We start from the raw sequence: 14529 nt of genomic DNA, 5'->3' as shown, positions 1-14529 counted from the left end.
TTTGAGTAGTTGATTTCTCTTTTTTATGTTACTTGTTTCAAAATGAGACCTTTGTCTTCCCTTTATAGCCATTTAGAGAAAGATTCATTGTGGCTAGCTTATTTTTTTAAGTTAGATGTTGACATTATTGTACTTTATTTTTTCTAATTCAATCAGTTTTTACAAATGAAGTATCTTCTAAGTAAGGCTTTACTTTATGCTTTTATAAGCAAGGTCTTCAATAAAAATATTTTGAAAGGCTTTGTTTTAATTGAAGCCTTCTAATATTTGACTTGATCTTCAAATACTTGAGATATTTATCATCTTACTTGAAATAGATATATCTTTAGTGAATCTCCTCTACTCTTAAAGGAATCATGAGTTCATGTAATCTTGTAATTAGATTTAAATATTGCTTAAACACTTGAACAAACTTATTAATATATAAATATAAACTTTTCTATTCTAGAACTTGAAACTAAAAATTTTTCATTATTAAAACTATAATTAAGCAATATTCAACATTTCATATTTTTAAATTTATTTTTATTATCTATATGAGAAGTATAGAGGAGCAAGATAGATATTAAAATACTTCCATTCCCATCAAAATTTACAAATAATTGCCTATACTCGTATTCATAAATCATACCTATTAAACAAGCTTACCGATCTAATACGTTTTGCCATTAAGTTTATTACGAATCACCATCACATCCCAATTCTAATGTACCCATAAACAATTCCAATTGATTTTAAGAATGGGCATCCGTCGCTCATTTATTATATGCATTTATTTTATTTTAAGGACGCGTTTCTTATTAGTGGCCCGTCAAAAATACAAATTAAGGGGGAATTAGAAGAAAAAAAATTGCCAAAATGGACAGAAATATCTTGTAAGTGGGAGGAGGATTAGGGTGGAAGAAATGGTCTACAAAATTATTTTTATTGGTATATTGTGACTTGTAAGACTAATTCTCACTTGCGAGATAAAAAGTAAAATAAAATAAAATAAAAAATAATTAATAGCACTTTCTCTCATGTAAACCTCACAAAATTAGTACCATTAAGATAATTTTATAATAGATATTTCTTTAAAATGTTACAAGTTGTATTATTTGTGGCATTTAAGTACCCGAATCAAAATTAGCAACATTTTGAAAATTAGAAAAAAAAATATATGAAAAAAAAATGAGGGGAAAATTCGAAATGGTACACGAAAAGGTGCAATTAAGTTAAAAACAAACTCTTAACTTTATTATTAATTTGATAAATTACTTTGGCATCAATAATATATTAAATTTAACCAGAAAAATAATATATAAGCAAATTACCGAAATTAGCAATGTTTTTGGTGATGGGAAAACTGCGAGACATGTTTGGAATGAATAATAGTAATTTTAATAAAACCCTGTTGATGGTTGGACTTTGGATACGTAAGTATTGTCTATTACGCAGAGTAAGGCAGCCAAGGATTTATGATATTATGAGTTGAAAGCGATCTGTGGTAGCCATAAACCATTCATACAATTCGTGGTTCCGCTGAAGCCCCGTTTCTCAGATACTTTTCTAAATTCTTTCTTCTCATTTGCTATCTCTGTTTGGTGCATCAGCTAAGTCTATGGTTACCCTCCACAAGGTATCACTCTCCCTCTCCAACCCCTATTCTTTATTTTATTCCTCTTCTGTTTAACCAACCTCTTTTCATTTATTTATTGGTTATTTTGAAGGGATCAATATAATGGTTCAAACATGCTAACGGTGTATGCTCCTGGAGCTATTCTAAAGTGCCATTTATACCAAGATTCAGCTTCTGCTCAACAAACTTATCCATGCAAGATCAATAATAATGTTAATTCGGTGAATTGTAATCCTAAACCTTTTGGCAGTCCTTGTAGTAATATATTATTTCATAGTTCCTCCTTCTCTGGGAAATGTGATAAGCTGCAGAAGAGTCTTCATCTATTCCATCATGTTGCCACACATAAATGGCTAGTAAGTATGCTTGCAGCTTCATTGGCTTACTTAGTTTAGTTGATTATTCAATTATCATTGCTCTTGCTGATTGGTATGTTTTGGCATCATGTGAAGTGTGGGTTACAGGAATCCATTTCATCTGATGATGAGTATCGTTCTTCGCGCAACATAGCCATCAGCTTGTTCAGGCGATACAGGAACTTCATTGATCGTGGTGGAGTTGACAACCTAAAAGTATTTCCATTGACATGCTTCCTTTACACCCTTTATTGGTTTTTTTCCAATTCTTTATATTCCAATTACCAGTTTGTGTTACTCTCAGGAGTTCATCACTGCTGGGGTAAATGCTTATGCGCTCGGATGCACAGATGAGGGGTTAAGGAAAGAACTTGTGGATATGAAGAACTCTGGGATTGAAATTGAAGTAATGCAAAGTTATGGTGGAAGCACAAGCTTGAAATCTAAGATCATCTCAGAGGAGGTCAATTCTACTTCCATTTTAACCAGCTAGTTCTAAGTCATGAATCATGATTATCACAAGAATTTATTGAGAGGATTAGCCTTAAGAAGATTGTAAATTGTAAGAGCTGTGTTTGTGTAAAGGAGGGAGCTGATTTTATCCCTTCAGTCCATCAGATTTATAAAGACACAGACTTGCCTCTTTGTGCTCGTGTCAGTGTTTCAAAGCCTGCCTAGCCAGCCTCTTTGATTTATTTCAGGAACGTTTCAATCCTGAGCATTCTAGAAGCAAACAACATCAGAAATTATACAATTGATAGTTGTTAGTTAAGTTTGTTAGTTCACTTAGTAGTAACTAAATAATACATATTGTCATGGTTATGTAAATGGTATTTGTTTAAGAAGATATATATTGTCCACTTCAGATTTTCAGTTTTGTCATCTTTTAAAAGATCTCTTAACTAATGAAATATGTATATATTTTAACAATGTGAAATTTTATTTATATCCCAACATATATTCTCCTTTTGTATCAATTATCTTAATCCATCAATGATTCTATTTTTATAAAACCCCTCTCCTCTATGAGCTCTATGATATATGACCAAACTAAGTTGGTATCACTTGTATCACCCAATAATGTTAACTATACTTTGTTGATCATGAATTCGGTTTAAATCAGTTTCCTTGTTCTTAATGATCTGTATCATGCAGGTTGATGAATGCATTCTCTGGTTAAGCATTATATTCATCACCATCTTGTGTACGCCCCAGCCAACTATTGTTAGATGGTCATCTACACCTCCGGTGTCAGATGAAGTGCGACTTCAGTGGAAAGGCTTTTGTGCTCTTATAGCAAATGCATATTTTATGAAGGGAATGGCTTGGTGAGATGCCATGTTTGCATTTTTTTCTTCTCTAAATTTTTATTTTCTTTCCTGTTTTATGTTTCTAGCAGTATGTTTTCTTGCCCCCAAAAGAATATAATCCACCAGAATCGTTGTTGTTGCTACTTGCTACCATTTTAAGAGTCTATCTCATTTTGTTCTCTTAGCTGGCTATAGTGCATTATTTATTAATTAAAATTGACAAGTAACAAGCATATTTTGGAACTTGAAAGTATTGTTTGTGTTTATTGAAGGCTTCCCGTAAAGACTCTTCAACTAGAACAGACGGCTGTGATGGGCCAAGCGGAGAAACCGTCAGTTGTTGCTAGCCGAATGCGATTAGTCTTTAGCACACTTGAGGTTAGCGATTTAAATTGACGATCAATGTATGGAAACTATTACCATGGAGACCTTCACATATTTGAGCGTTTTTTTGTCTATGGATCAATATATGGTCAACTTAAGGAACATGGATCTCACATTGATTTGTTTACTGGGTTTTTAAACTTCACAAAAATAGTAATTAGAAGACGACAGAGGATCACATGTATTTTTTTAGATGATTAATCTTTTATGTCCTGCCAGTCATGCTCATCACGATACACTGTTTATCAAAATTGAAATGGAATTTAATGTTGTGATTTGACTGTTGCAGGTAGTGAGTCCCCAGTGGCCAAGAGCATAGAGCATGAGATCAAGTTAAATCTGTCTCCCAACAATTTCCCATTAAGTTGTATCTCATATTTGCTAACACATGTAGCAATATCGTGCCAGAGAAGACATTAAAAAGGAAATAGAAGAAAAAGTGAATAGCAATGTAGCCATATAAGTATGTTCAATGCATCGATATCGACTTCTATTTGTTCTGATATTAAAGTGATATATATATATATATATATATATATATATATATATATATATATAATGCCATTTATCAATTAGTCCAAACACCACAAGATTGTTTCATTCATTTCGTTTTCTCTTTACACGTTTACTTTACACTTTACATCATACTTTTCCACTTCGCAATCATTTTTCCACCTGCAACTTAATATACCTGTACTGTTACACACGGTAACTTGACACGATCATATATTTGAAAGTCTTTTTTAAAAGAACTGGCTCCATTTTTGTGTACAAGTATACATACGACATTTAGCATCATTCTCATTAGTATGACTTGACCAAACATAAGCATACAGGGCGCACGGCTATAATACAGTTAATTAGCTTTTGGGACGGGAGAAAAGGAGGAAGCTCTATTCCTCATCTCTTGGGGAGGAAAAACAAAATTGCGTCTAGACTAGACTTGTCAAAAAGAACAAATTTCTGAAGAAAAATCAAATAAACAAAGTGCTCAAAATTGAACTCATTGACAATAACCACGGTCATAATTTAGACATTATCACATATCTGGAGAAGCGACAAATTCACTAGCATCTTTGAGTACTCTCCTTGCACGCCAATAGATAGCAGTAGCCGTTTCTGATGTTCCCATCTGCATAATCAACCCCAAAAAGATGAAGTCATGGACGCGTCATTTGAATTGAATGATAAACTATCCGCCAGACAAAGGTACATCAAAGAATTTTAAAAGGAATAGGACTATAGGAGAGCGATTAATACTTTCAGTTTCAGCTGTGGTAATACCACAAGAGGGAAAAAGCAAAAGAAATCCTTTACCTTGGTCTCCAAGCGATAGTAATCTTGCCACAAGCTGACATTTTGGTCATAAGTTGCGAGTGCACATTCATATAATTTCCTGGAATTTATGAGACCATCTTTATCTCCTATTGAAGCAAGGTTTGTTTCTAGGTCAATGCAATGTCTATATAAAGCAAGGCCGGGATGTGGTAAAGCTAGAAATCTGCAATGATAACCAGTTCAGGATTTATAGATACAAGATACAAAATCTCCTGAGGGAGCATATTCTGGTAAACAACACCCTTAGCTAATTGCACAACACATACCGTTTATAGATATCTCTGGTCTTCTGAATTCCATCTTTCTGAAGTATATAACTAACAATTGCAGAAGAAAGGGAAAATCCATTTTCACTGCCACCGTCTCTGACCAAACTAACAACAGAAACCTCCACCAGTTTATCAAAATATTGTCTTTGATTTGCATAGAATTTAAGGGCCTATACCAAGTGAAGGTTGGAAAGATGAATTTATTAAAGAACCTTTTGGTTTTAACTTTAAATATAATACAAAATAGTTCAAGCGAAGGAAAAATCAATTCAAGTTTAACTGAATAATGATAAAATGCATGAAAGGTTAATAACAGAAAATGTTGGAGCTAACTAGAAATTTTTTCAGCATTATCCTTAATGGCTTAATGTATTCATTGACAACTTTGGTCTCAAATGACAAGAGAAATCAATCAAAGGCCAGAAGCTATTTTTCAGTAACATGAATCATTACTTTAAGTCTTAAGTCTTTAATAATAAGAAATAAACATCAAATCTTCTCTAGTAAAATGCATATGGATACCATATTGGAAACAGAAAGCCAGATAATTCTAACCAAGACAGTACTATTCAAAAATCCAAAGATCAAGGAACAAAAAAATATTGCATACATTAAACCTAGGAAGCAATGGAAATTTGTGTCAAAAATGATTAGATTTCAGCAAATTTTGTACAAGACAGCTCAACTTGGAGAGCAAAAACAAGATATTAGTGGTGACAACATACCTTTAGCCACAAGTTCTCCGATTTTGAAACAGATACTTTTGTCAAAATTTGTCGAAAGAGTTCAAAAAGGGATTGCAAATCAGCATCACTCGGTGAAGAACTTCTTGTGATGCATTTTATTTCTATAGTAATCCTTAATCCCCATAACTCTACTGATTCTGCTAGTTTTCCACTGCAAAGGTTTGCTGCCAGTTTCCGGGCCTCATCCAGTTGTCTCAATTGCAAATGTAAGGACACGTGCTTGCAAGCAAGATCTTCAGTAATGCATCCCATTCTTTCAGCTCTTTCGTATATTGACAGGAAATGTGATATATAGTTCACAGCATGACCTGATGACCCAGTTATATAGGCTTCTTCTTTAGGAGCTACAATACCCGTTAGAAAATCTGCATACAAACTAAACATAGTTCCTGATGGCACATTTTTCAAAGCCTCCTCATAAACCTACAAAACAGAAAAGGGCACAAGGTTCACTACACCGACAGACACAAGAGAAGAAAAAAAAACTCCATAGAAAAACTTGACATTACCACTATCTGACAAGTATAATTCCTAGAGAAGGTATATAACTAACATGCGACTACCATAGTACAAACTGCCTATTTTTCCTAGTTTCAGGTTAGAGCATCCATAAATCTCAGTCACCAGAAATGCATTCAATCAAATACCATGCCCCCTACATGTTCAGTAGTTCTCACAGATTCATACCTGAACTGCCTTCTCCACCCGAGATACTATGACCTCTTCACTTATCTCCTCATCATTTTCAAGATCATATTCACGCCTTGCAAGCCAATCCCAAAATTCAGGTTCCTTCGAAAAATCCCTCTTCATGTCATTCAATAACTCCTTACACATATCTTCATAATGTGACAAATTTGTACCCTCCAATATTTCTAAAAAACGCTTCCTAAGATTGAGACTTGAAGGGACAGCTTCAATAGCTCCACCATAGACAGTTCGAAAAAAACCCATACCATGCTCTGCAAACAAATCCTGCTTCTTTTCCGACACGTCATTTTCATTGTTTGCTCCATCAGCATCCCCTTTACTGTCAAGCGACATAAACAATTCTTTGTTTTCGTCCTTCCATTGTTTTTCATCAGAACTCCTAGGATCACGGGTGAGCGTTCCCTCATCCTCACCTAGAGCAACCTTCCGCGCCTTTAACTTATTAAGGTAAGTAAGTTCCATCCGAAGATACTCCACCCAAAGGTCTTCCGAAGTGGGACAAACTCTGAGACCTTCCTGCATCAAAGCACGAGCTGCTGCAACATTCAAGTTATGATCAAATTCCCATGCTGCAGCATAAATCCAAACTCCCGGAACCTTTGGATGAAACCTAATAACTTTTGCCAAGGCCTGCAATATATTCAAAACAAAAATGTTCACATACACACATTCATTCATACACACTGACATACATGTATCCGATATGTATTCGTAGAGGCACGCACACACTGACACCCGTGTATTCAATATGTGAATACATACATACATACATTAACACACGTAGGGCGCGCGCGCACACACTGACATGTGTACATACATTACACACGCATACATACAATAACACACATACACATACGCGCGCATACATACATAATAATAAATAAAATGCAATGAAAATAATCGGAGAATAGAGTAACACAAGGTACGTACCTTCTTCATTCTGCCATTTTTTCTGAGTCTGCAAAACTCGAGGTAGCGAAACCAGAGATCGATGTCGCCTTTGTAGCGCTTCAAGGCGAGCTCATAAATCTCCATAATACGAAGCATGCCAGCCAAATCGGACTTGGACTTCTTGAGCTTTTTGTTGCCTTGCTTCATCAACTCGCGCGCCACGGATTTCTTGCGGAGCCTGCGGAGGGCGTCGAGCTGAGTCTCGTACTCGACGTAGGCCAAGAAATCTTGCTTCAGAGGACTTGGACGCTTCAGCCTGTACTCAAACTTTCGCCGCTGCTTCACTATCTCCGCGATCTCGCGGCGGCTAAAGAGGCCGCGCTGCTCGAGGTCGTCGAGCTCATCCACCATGCGCTCCAACCGATACTGCACCACGTCCGCCATGTTTCCTTGTTTCGAACACCGTCAACGGAGGAGGAGCGCCGAACGATGCTGCGTTTCGTTTCGAACCTGAACCTATCTGCTAGTTGAGGACTGAGGTTGAAGAAGGGTTTTGCTAAAGTTTAACCTCTGATATTGCTACGGCCCAAAGTATGCAGAAACCCAAACCTTTGGGTTGGGACTTAGTGGGCTTGAGATTACTATGGGTTCATGGCCCATGATATTGACACCTCTTGTTTAATTTAATCTTCAGTTCACTTCCTCAATTTTTTATTTTTTTTTATGAAAATACTCTTTATGGAAACTAATCTCTGTTGTGTATAATTATATAACAGAAATTAATTTATATTTGTATGTATAAAAAAAATATAGTATATAATGAAAACAAGTTTATGCTATATACCACTTTATCAATTAACTACAAAACAGAAACTTTTGTGGTGTATTTGGGTGGAAACCTTGTGCATTTCAGTGAAAATAAACTAGTTTTTATTATGTCGTTAATTTATTTTTTATTTGTGTATAATATCTTTTATTTAATGATTTAATGACTTGAATGACTTGTTAAATAAAATACTAATTAATTTAATGTTTTGCTACTCTTCGTAAAAAAAATTATAATTTTTAAAAAAATAAATAAATATTTTTTTCTAAACTCAAAAAATAATTTTTGCTTTGATAAGTGTGATAAAAAAGAAAAACATTATTTGTGTCAATTTTCCGAACTTTATTTGTGTTTGATTTCTGTATATATGTAAGATATTTTCCATCTTTATAATAAGAAAATTTTCTAAACGTTACAAATATATACATATTTTTGAAGCAGTTTACAAATATTTATGTAAGTATAAATTATTTATATAACTATATATACAACTTATAGTTATTAGGATTCTTTACAAATATACTGTCAAAAAAAGAATTATTTACAAATATTATACAAAACGTCATTGTACGATGTATGGATGTGTTGGATGAATTGTTTCAAAACATCTTTTTGTCCAAATTAAGTTAATTTCTCTAATTTACTACATGTTTGGCTCTCGGTAAGAAAAGAAAGTTTTAGATAGAATCAATAAAATTAACTTTTTCTCGATAATCTTAATTCTATACATAATACATGTTTGCTTATTTAGTTAGATTATTTCAAAAATTATCCGTACTGCCATATATTTTGTTTTAATGATTACATATCTGTTAGGAGCATAAAATTCTTTTTTATACGTTAAAACAAATCTCGTTATCTTCGGATTGTTTATAAATCAACATATTCATTATTCAAACATAAATTAACTTTCTGGTAATCAACTATGCATGTCAATAGCTTTTGACATATTTTTCAATGCTGGTCTTACAATGGTGGAATTTTTGCTAGCCCACCAACATTAATTATTGATGAAATTTAATTTTGAAAAAATAAAACAAATTGTAAGCATTAAATAAAAAACATTTTAATAATTTTAAATTTTATCAAATAGTCTTATATTTTATTATAATTTCACTTATTCATTTTCTGAATAATTGCACCACCCTCACATGCATAGCTATTTTGCTCTATAGCAAAGGGTCACGAGCACGTTGAAGACAATACTGCACTACTCACGGGTGCCCATACTTTTTGTTCACACACTTCCAAAAATGCTGACTCTTTCTTCTTTCTTCAGCAATTGATTTATTAATACGTGAAAATGATGGAAGTTCAGTTCATACTTACTCACTACACATGCATCTGTTAAAAAAATAAATTGAAATATTCGAAGCTCAAGGCGAGCTATCGTAGTAAAAAAAAATAGAAGCAGTCACAATATGCCACCCTCTCGTGACATGATGAATTGCAATGCACGTACCTACTACTAGTACTACTACCTAAATCAAATCAGAAAGGCCTTGTGCGACGACCACTTGCCCTGCCACATAGAAGTGCATTCTTTGGGACAGGATATTCGTCCCTCCATGACTTTGAAGGTGTATACACCCTCAGATAAAGTTGTTGCCCCAAGTATTGCCTAGCCCAATTCTCAGACCTTATGTTCCACATTCCCACGTTGTCTAGAGCCATGTAGATTGCAGTCCATGACTTTGGGTACACTTGAGTGGTGCATCTAGCAACTGTGTCTCTCAGGTTGTAGTGTACTCTACTGTCGGCTGTCCACTGTCCGCTACCAAACCTATTCATCTCATCAAATCATACATGTCAGGTACACTTGGATAGCTAAAACATGCATTGCAGACGAATAATTGATTAATAGTATGTATGAGACATAAGACATACCCTACAACAAAGAAGGAATAACCGTCAATGTGCCATGACTGCACAGAATCCTCCCAATTTTGGAACACAATTTCCACAAATTCATGGAAATTGGCCCCCATGACAGAAGTTTGCTGATAAGCATTGTTGCCCCCGTTAGGATAGGTAGGAATGCTACCGACATAGAAAACTCCAGGGATGTTGAAGTAGTCTGCAAGTTTCAATGGAGTATCTGGTTCCACATATGAGACACCGTTCACGGCATACCTCTGCTTGCCATTGATATAAGGAGCAGAGTTTGAGAGCATGATGGTTCGGCTCGGTTTGATCAATCCATAGTGGTAAGATCCCTGGGGGTTTGGTCTTGGTCCACTTGCTGTCAGGTTCCAGCTGGTTTCGGAGTATCAAAACAGAATACTAAGTTATTAGCCAATAGAAAGTTATAACCGTAATAGGCAGTAGATGCAATCCTGAATAGTGCTTGTAAGAATAAATATATAATAATTTGGTTCATAAAAGTGCATATCTATACAAATTAGTTCTGTGAGAGATCAGATTGTTTATAAGTTGACAACTTAGTGTGGCTAAAATTTGTTCGCTACTCCACACTTTTAGGGGCCAATTCATACGGATCACAATTTCAAGGACCAAGGTAACACTCACAAGTTACTCTTCAAGGAATAGGACCAAATTGTACATTAACTCAACTTTTAATAAGGAAGTTCTATGTTTATAGAAGTTTAATTAATTATAAATTTAGAGTCTGTTTGAATACAAATTAAAAGTACTATTGAAAGATTCTTTACCGAAAAAAGTTTTTTTTTATTTTCAGTAGAAAAACTCTTTTAAACTTTTATCGAAACACTCTTAAACACCAGAATAGCAATGAGTGACCAAAAGAGTACCGGATAGTTCTAGCCTGGAAAACCGAAGATGTAATATCGAGGGAAGGCCCTGGAGGGACAGGACCAGATACCCCTGTGCGTGAATAGCTGTAATGAAGAACCGAAGTTGTTGTGAGTATCCGTCTTGTAAATCTTGTAGAGACAACTATATAGTAATCCTTGACGGGTTGATCAGCTGTGACCAGCACAGAATAGGACTGTCCGAGATGGATGTCTAGGGAAGAATAGGTGTTTTGGAGTGTATGAGATCCTTCTACCTCCACAAGTTTCAACTTGTGCCCCTGGATTCTGAAGTTGATGGATGTTGTGAGCCCCACATTTGATATCCTGAATCTATAAGTCTTACCTGAAGATAAAAAACATTGAAACAGTGGTCTAATAAAAGGCATGCATTTAAAAATTTGCAGTGGTATCAGTGCGACAGTGCATAAGGAAGTTCAACAATGCTTTAAAATCAAAATGGACAATCACAATTCACAAGCTATTTGGCTACCAACCTTGATCAACAGTGAATGTGTTTCCATTCCAACCACGTCCATTGATAAGAAGGCCATCAGGGAAGGGAAGATTATGACCATTCTCTAGGAGTCTTCTCAGTCTCTACAATAACAAAGGGTAAGTATTAAGGGGATGAAGAGGAGAAAAGGAAATAAATAGAAATGAATGCAAGGGGTTTACTCTGTGGCCTAGTTTGAACCAATCTCCAGCAAGTATGGTAAAGTCTCCAGCAGGAGGAGGAAAAGGGACAGGAATAAGAGGGCGGCTCCAAATTCTGATGCCACCAAATGCTCCAGCAGCTTTGTGCATTCCAAGAGATGGGAAGTAGAAATAGCTACCAATCTGGTCTTTTACCTGGATAGCATAAGTCAGGTTCCTCCCAGGTGAGATTGGACAGTTTGTGCCAGAAACTCCATCCTGCCATGAGTTCCTCCTATGTTGTAAGCCATTCCTGCAGAAGATATGTTAGGATCATCACATTCTGACAAACTACAATTATTTATAGCTGCTAAATGAACACACTATCACATAGTTTGTACTCATAAAAGTCATTGGTATTGATAATTTTGTTATTTCTACTTAAATATGTTAACATATACATTTGTTCATGAAATATGATTTAATCTGCTTAAATATGTTGCAGTTAAGTTTATCTTCACAGAGAACCAGATGATTTTACAAGAAACACACTTGATAGAGGAGTTCAATTCCATTTTGAGTTAAATCCTTGAACAAGTTCATGCCTGAAAGTGTTATGAAGAACTTTACTATCAACTATCAAGCACTTCGAATGGCAAAACGGGAAAAGTAATAAAAGGTTTGTGTTTGCAGGGTTTAGAAAATGCCTGTGACAGCATAGTGGATTTGCAGTATGAACAAGTTTTCACAGACTAACAGTTCTGTAAGTCCATCATGTTGAAATTTCACCCAGTCCCAATCCCAAATTCCCGTAAGCTTCTGTATTAGATTTCTAATCATTCACAAACTTCTCTTATTGGGACTTTGTTATAATAGGGATAGATCCGATGTTTGTCTCGTCAAATAAAAGATTAGCGTGGAATCATATTCAAATTGGGGAATCAAAACTTGATTTGTTAAACAATACACCAACCCTTCCCCTTGTTAAGTAAAAAAGATCTTAACTTTTACCAGCTCATGTAGCGTTGTCCTAGAGATGTTTAGTTTAGCAACTCAATCTTTGTGGAGTCATGGGGTCTTATAGACTCAACCACACCAATAAATTTTATCGTGTTTGTAGTTAAGACTTAAGATATGCAGCGTGTTAGGTGACCTTCTTAAGTAGCCAGCTGCTCAAATATAATATTTTAATAACATGGATCTATATAGTGACTCAATTGCAAGATGCTCATATAGAATATTGTAATGATGAATCCTTTTACGCAACCATCCATAGAAACATAATTCCCGTGTCAAGTAACAGAGGACAGAGATTTGACCATAAAGCATCATTAAAAACCAAATCTAACCTCTAATTGGTTGTTTGTTTGAAAGTGGATTTATAAATTTATAAAAAGAAAAGGGAAAAAAATCGATTACACTTGCACAAAAGAGGCCAAAAAGACAACATCAACTAACAAAAAGCTCCGCATGCTACCACATATTGTAAGATTTCCACTCTTTTTTACATGTAATAAGTCTATTATAATTAGATTTTGTTTAATTACCATACTAACCACCCAATAAATCAAATATGCAATTTATGTGGGTTGTGAATACATGCGTATCCAAGGAAAAATGTGCCTTCCAGGGAAAGAATAAGTGCACGTGGTGGATCTCCCAGAAAAGTAAGGAGCGAAAAACGTAATTTTGGTGGATAAAAAGGGAAGAACTTTTAATAGCTTTTCTTTGTAATATGTCATTGAGAGATACAATACAATAAATAGCACGCATGCCGCCGTATCTAATTCATATAAAAGACATGCTTCCAATCCAGGACAGGAACTAAGGAAGAAAAACAGAAGAATGTACCATGAAATGAGGAATGGCTCTCTGAGGTAGTTATAGACATTGATAATCAAGTTGTCATTAGTAACAGCGTCAATTTGAGGCCCTGGAAACTGGCCATTAATCAAGATCCCCTGAAAATTTGGAACCAAGATCCACATTGAAACCAAATAAACATGTTCAACAAAGACTACCCCCCCATGTGGTCAGCATAAAGATAAGAAAAAGCATTTCCTTTCTGAGAAGAGCAGAAGCATGAGATGAAGAAGGAACAATAGTGGCAGATAGTTATTCAGGGGGAAAAAAGAAAGAAAAAAAAAGAACCTGCTGCTTGACACCAAGAGGGTAGATGTCACCATAGGTAACCTTCCAAGTGAAGTACCGATAAGGGTCTTCACAGTGGACGGAAACAAAAAAGAATGTGACAAGAAGAATGAGGGTAGAGAGAAGAAGATTGCATGGTCTCATTTTGCATACAGTGACTTCAGAATATGGAGAGGGTTGCTAAGTTGTTGCTTGCAATGTGAGCCTCTGCATTATAGATCTGTTTGTTGTTATAAAACAAAGGAGGACTTAAGCACTCGGCAATAATAGAGAAGACAAGCTACTACCAAGTCTACAACTATACAATGTTTCACTTTTTTAGTTTTTCCTTGTGCCTTGTACTTCTCCTTTTATTTTTATTTTTTATTTTTTATTGGATAGTTTTGCATAGTGGAACCGCGACAAGTAAAAAGTGGACTTGTACGGGTTTTTTATTTTTCAAAAAAATATTCACGGTTTCCTTTATATATAAATGGTCTGTGTTACTGAGAGGAGAAAGGAGAAGGCTGTGTTATAGAAAGG

At 35.1% G+C, this 14529-nt stretch overlaps 3 protein-coding genes across 3 annotated transcripts; 1 reads left to right on the top strand and 2 right to left on the bottom strand.

The window, feature by feature from the left end:
- The first annotated feature begins 1463 nt into the window (after window positions 1-1463).
- Window positions 1464-4161, top strand: LOC109809259 (orotidine 5'-phosphate decarboxylase). Its single transcript, XM_020372514.3, has 7 exons — window positions 1464-1618; window positions 1710-1974; window positions 2071-2190; window positions 2279-2437; window positions 3130-3302; window positions 3557-3662; window positions 3958-4161. Exons 2-7 carry the CDS (start codon window positions 1732-1734, stop codon window positions 3985-3987), a joined length of 831 nt encoding a protein of 276 aa, XP_020228103.1. The 5' UTR covers window positions 1464-1618; window positions 1710-1731; the 3' UTR covers window positions 3988-4161.
- Window positions 4162-4365: 204 nt separating this feature from the next.
- Window positions 4366-8176, bottom strand: LOC109809788 (U3 small nucleolar RNA-associated-like protein). Its single transcript, XM_020373186.3, has 6 exons — window positions 7663-8176; window positions 6709-7362; window positions 6001-6444; window positions 5273-5445; window positions 4986-5169; window positions 4366-4800 (listed from the first exon to the last, which is right to left on the bottom strand). The coding sequence occupies exons 1-6, from the start codon at window positions 8065-8067 to the stop codon at window positions 4708-4710; spliced, it is 1953 nt and encodes a 650-aa protein (XP_020228775.1). The 5' UTR covers window positions 8068-8176; the 3' UTR covers window positions 4366-4707.
- Window positions 8177-9694: 1518 nt separating this feature from the next.
- Window positions 9695-14315, bottom strand: LOC109806801 (L-ascorbate oxidase homolog). Its single transcript, XM_020369300.3, has 7 exons — window positions 14008-14315; window positions 13708-13817; window positions 11899-12169; window positions 11718-11820; window positions 11221-11566; window positions 10337-10705; window positions 9695-10232 (listed from the first exon to the last, which is right to left on the bottom strand). The coding sequence occupies exons 1-7, from the start codon at window positions 14149-14151 to the stop codon at window positions 9941-9943; spliced, it is 1635 nt and encodes a 544-aa protein (XP_020224889.1). The 5' UTR covers window positions 14152-14315; the 3' UTR covers window positions 9695-9940.
- Between the last annotated feature and the right edge of the window lie 214 nt (window positions 14316-14529).

This window comes from Cajanus cajan, chromosome 5, assembly GCF_000230855.2.
Source record: "Cajanus cajan strain Asha chromosome 5, NIPB_CcT2T_4, whole genome shotgun sequence".
Classification (NCBI taxonomy): Eukaryota; Viridiplantae; Streptophyta; class Magnoliopsida; order Fabales; family Fabaceae; genus Cajanus; species Cajanus cajan.
The sequence above is the reverse complement of the archived record's forward strand: the minus strand, read 5'-3'. Positions and strand labels throughout refer to the sequence as shown.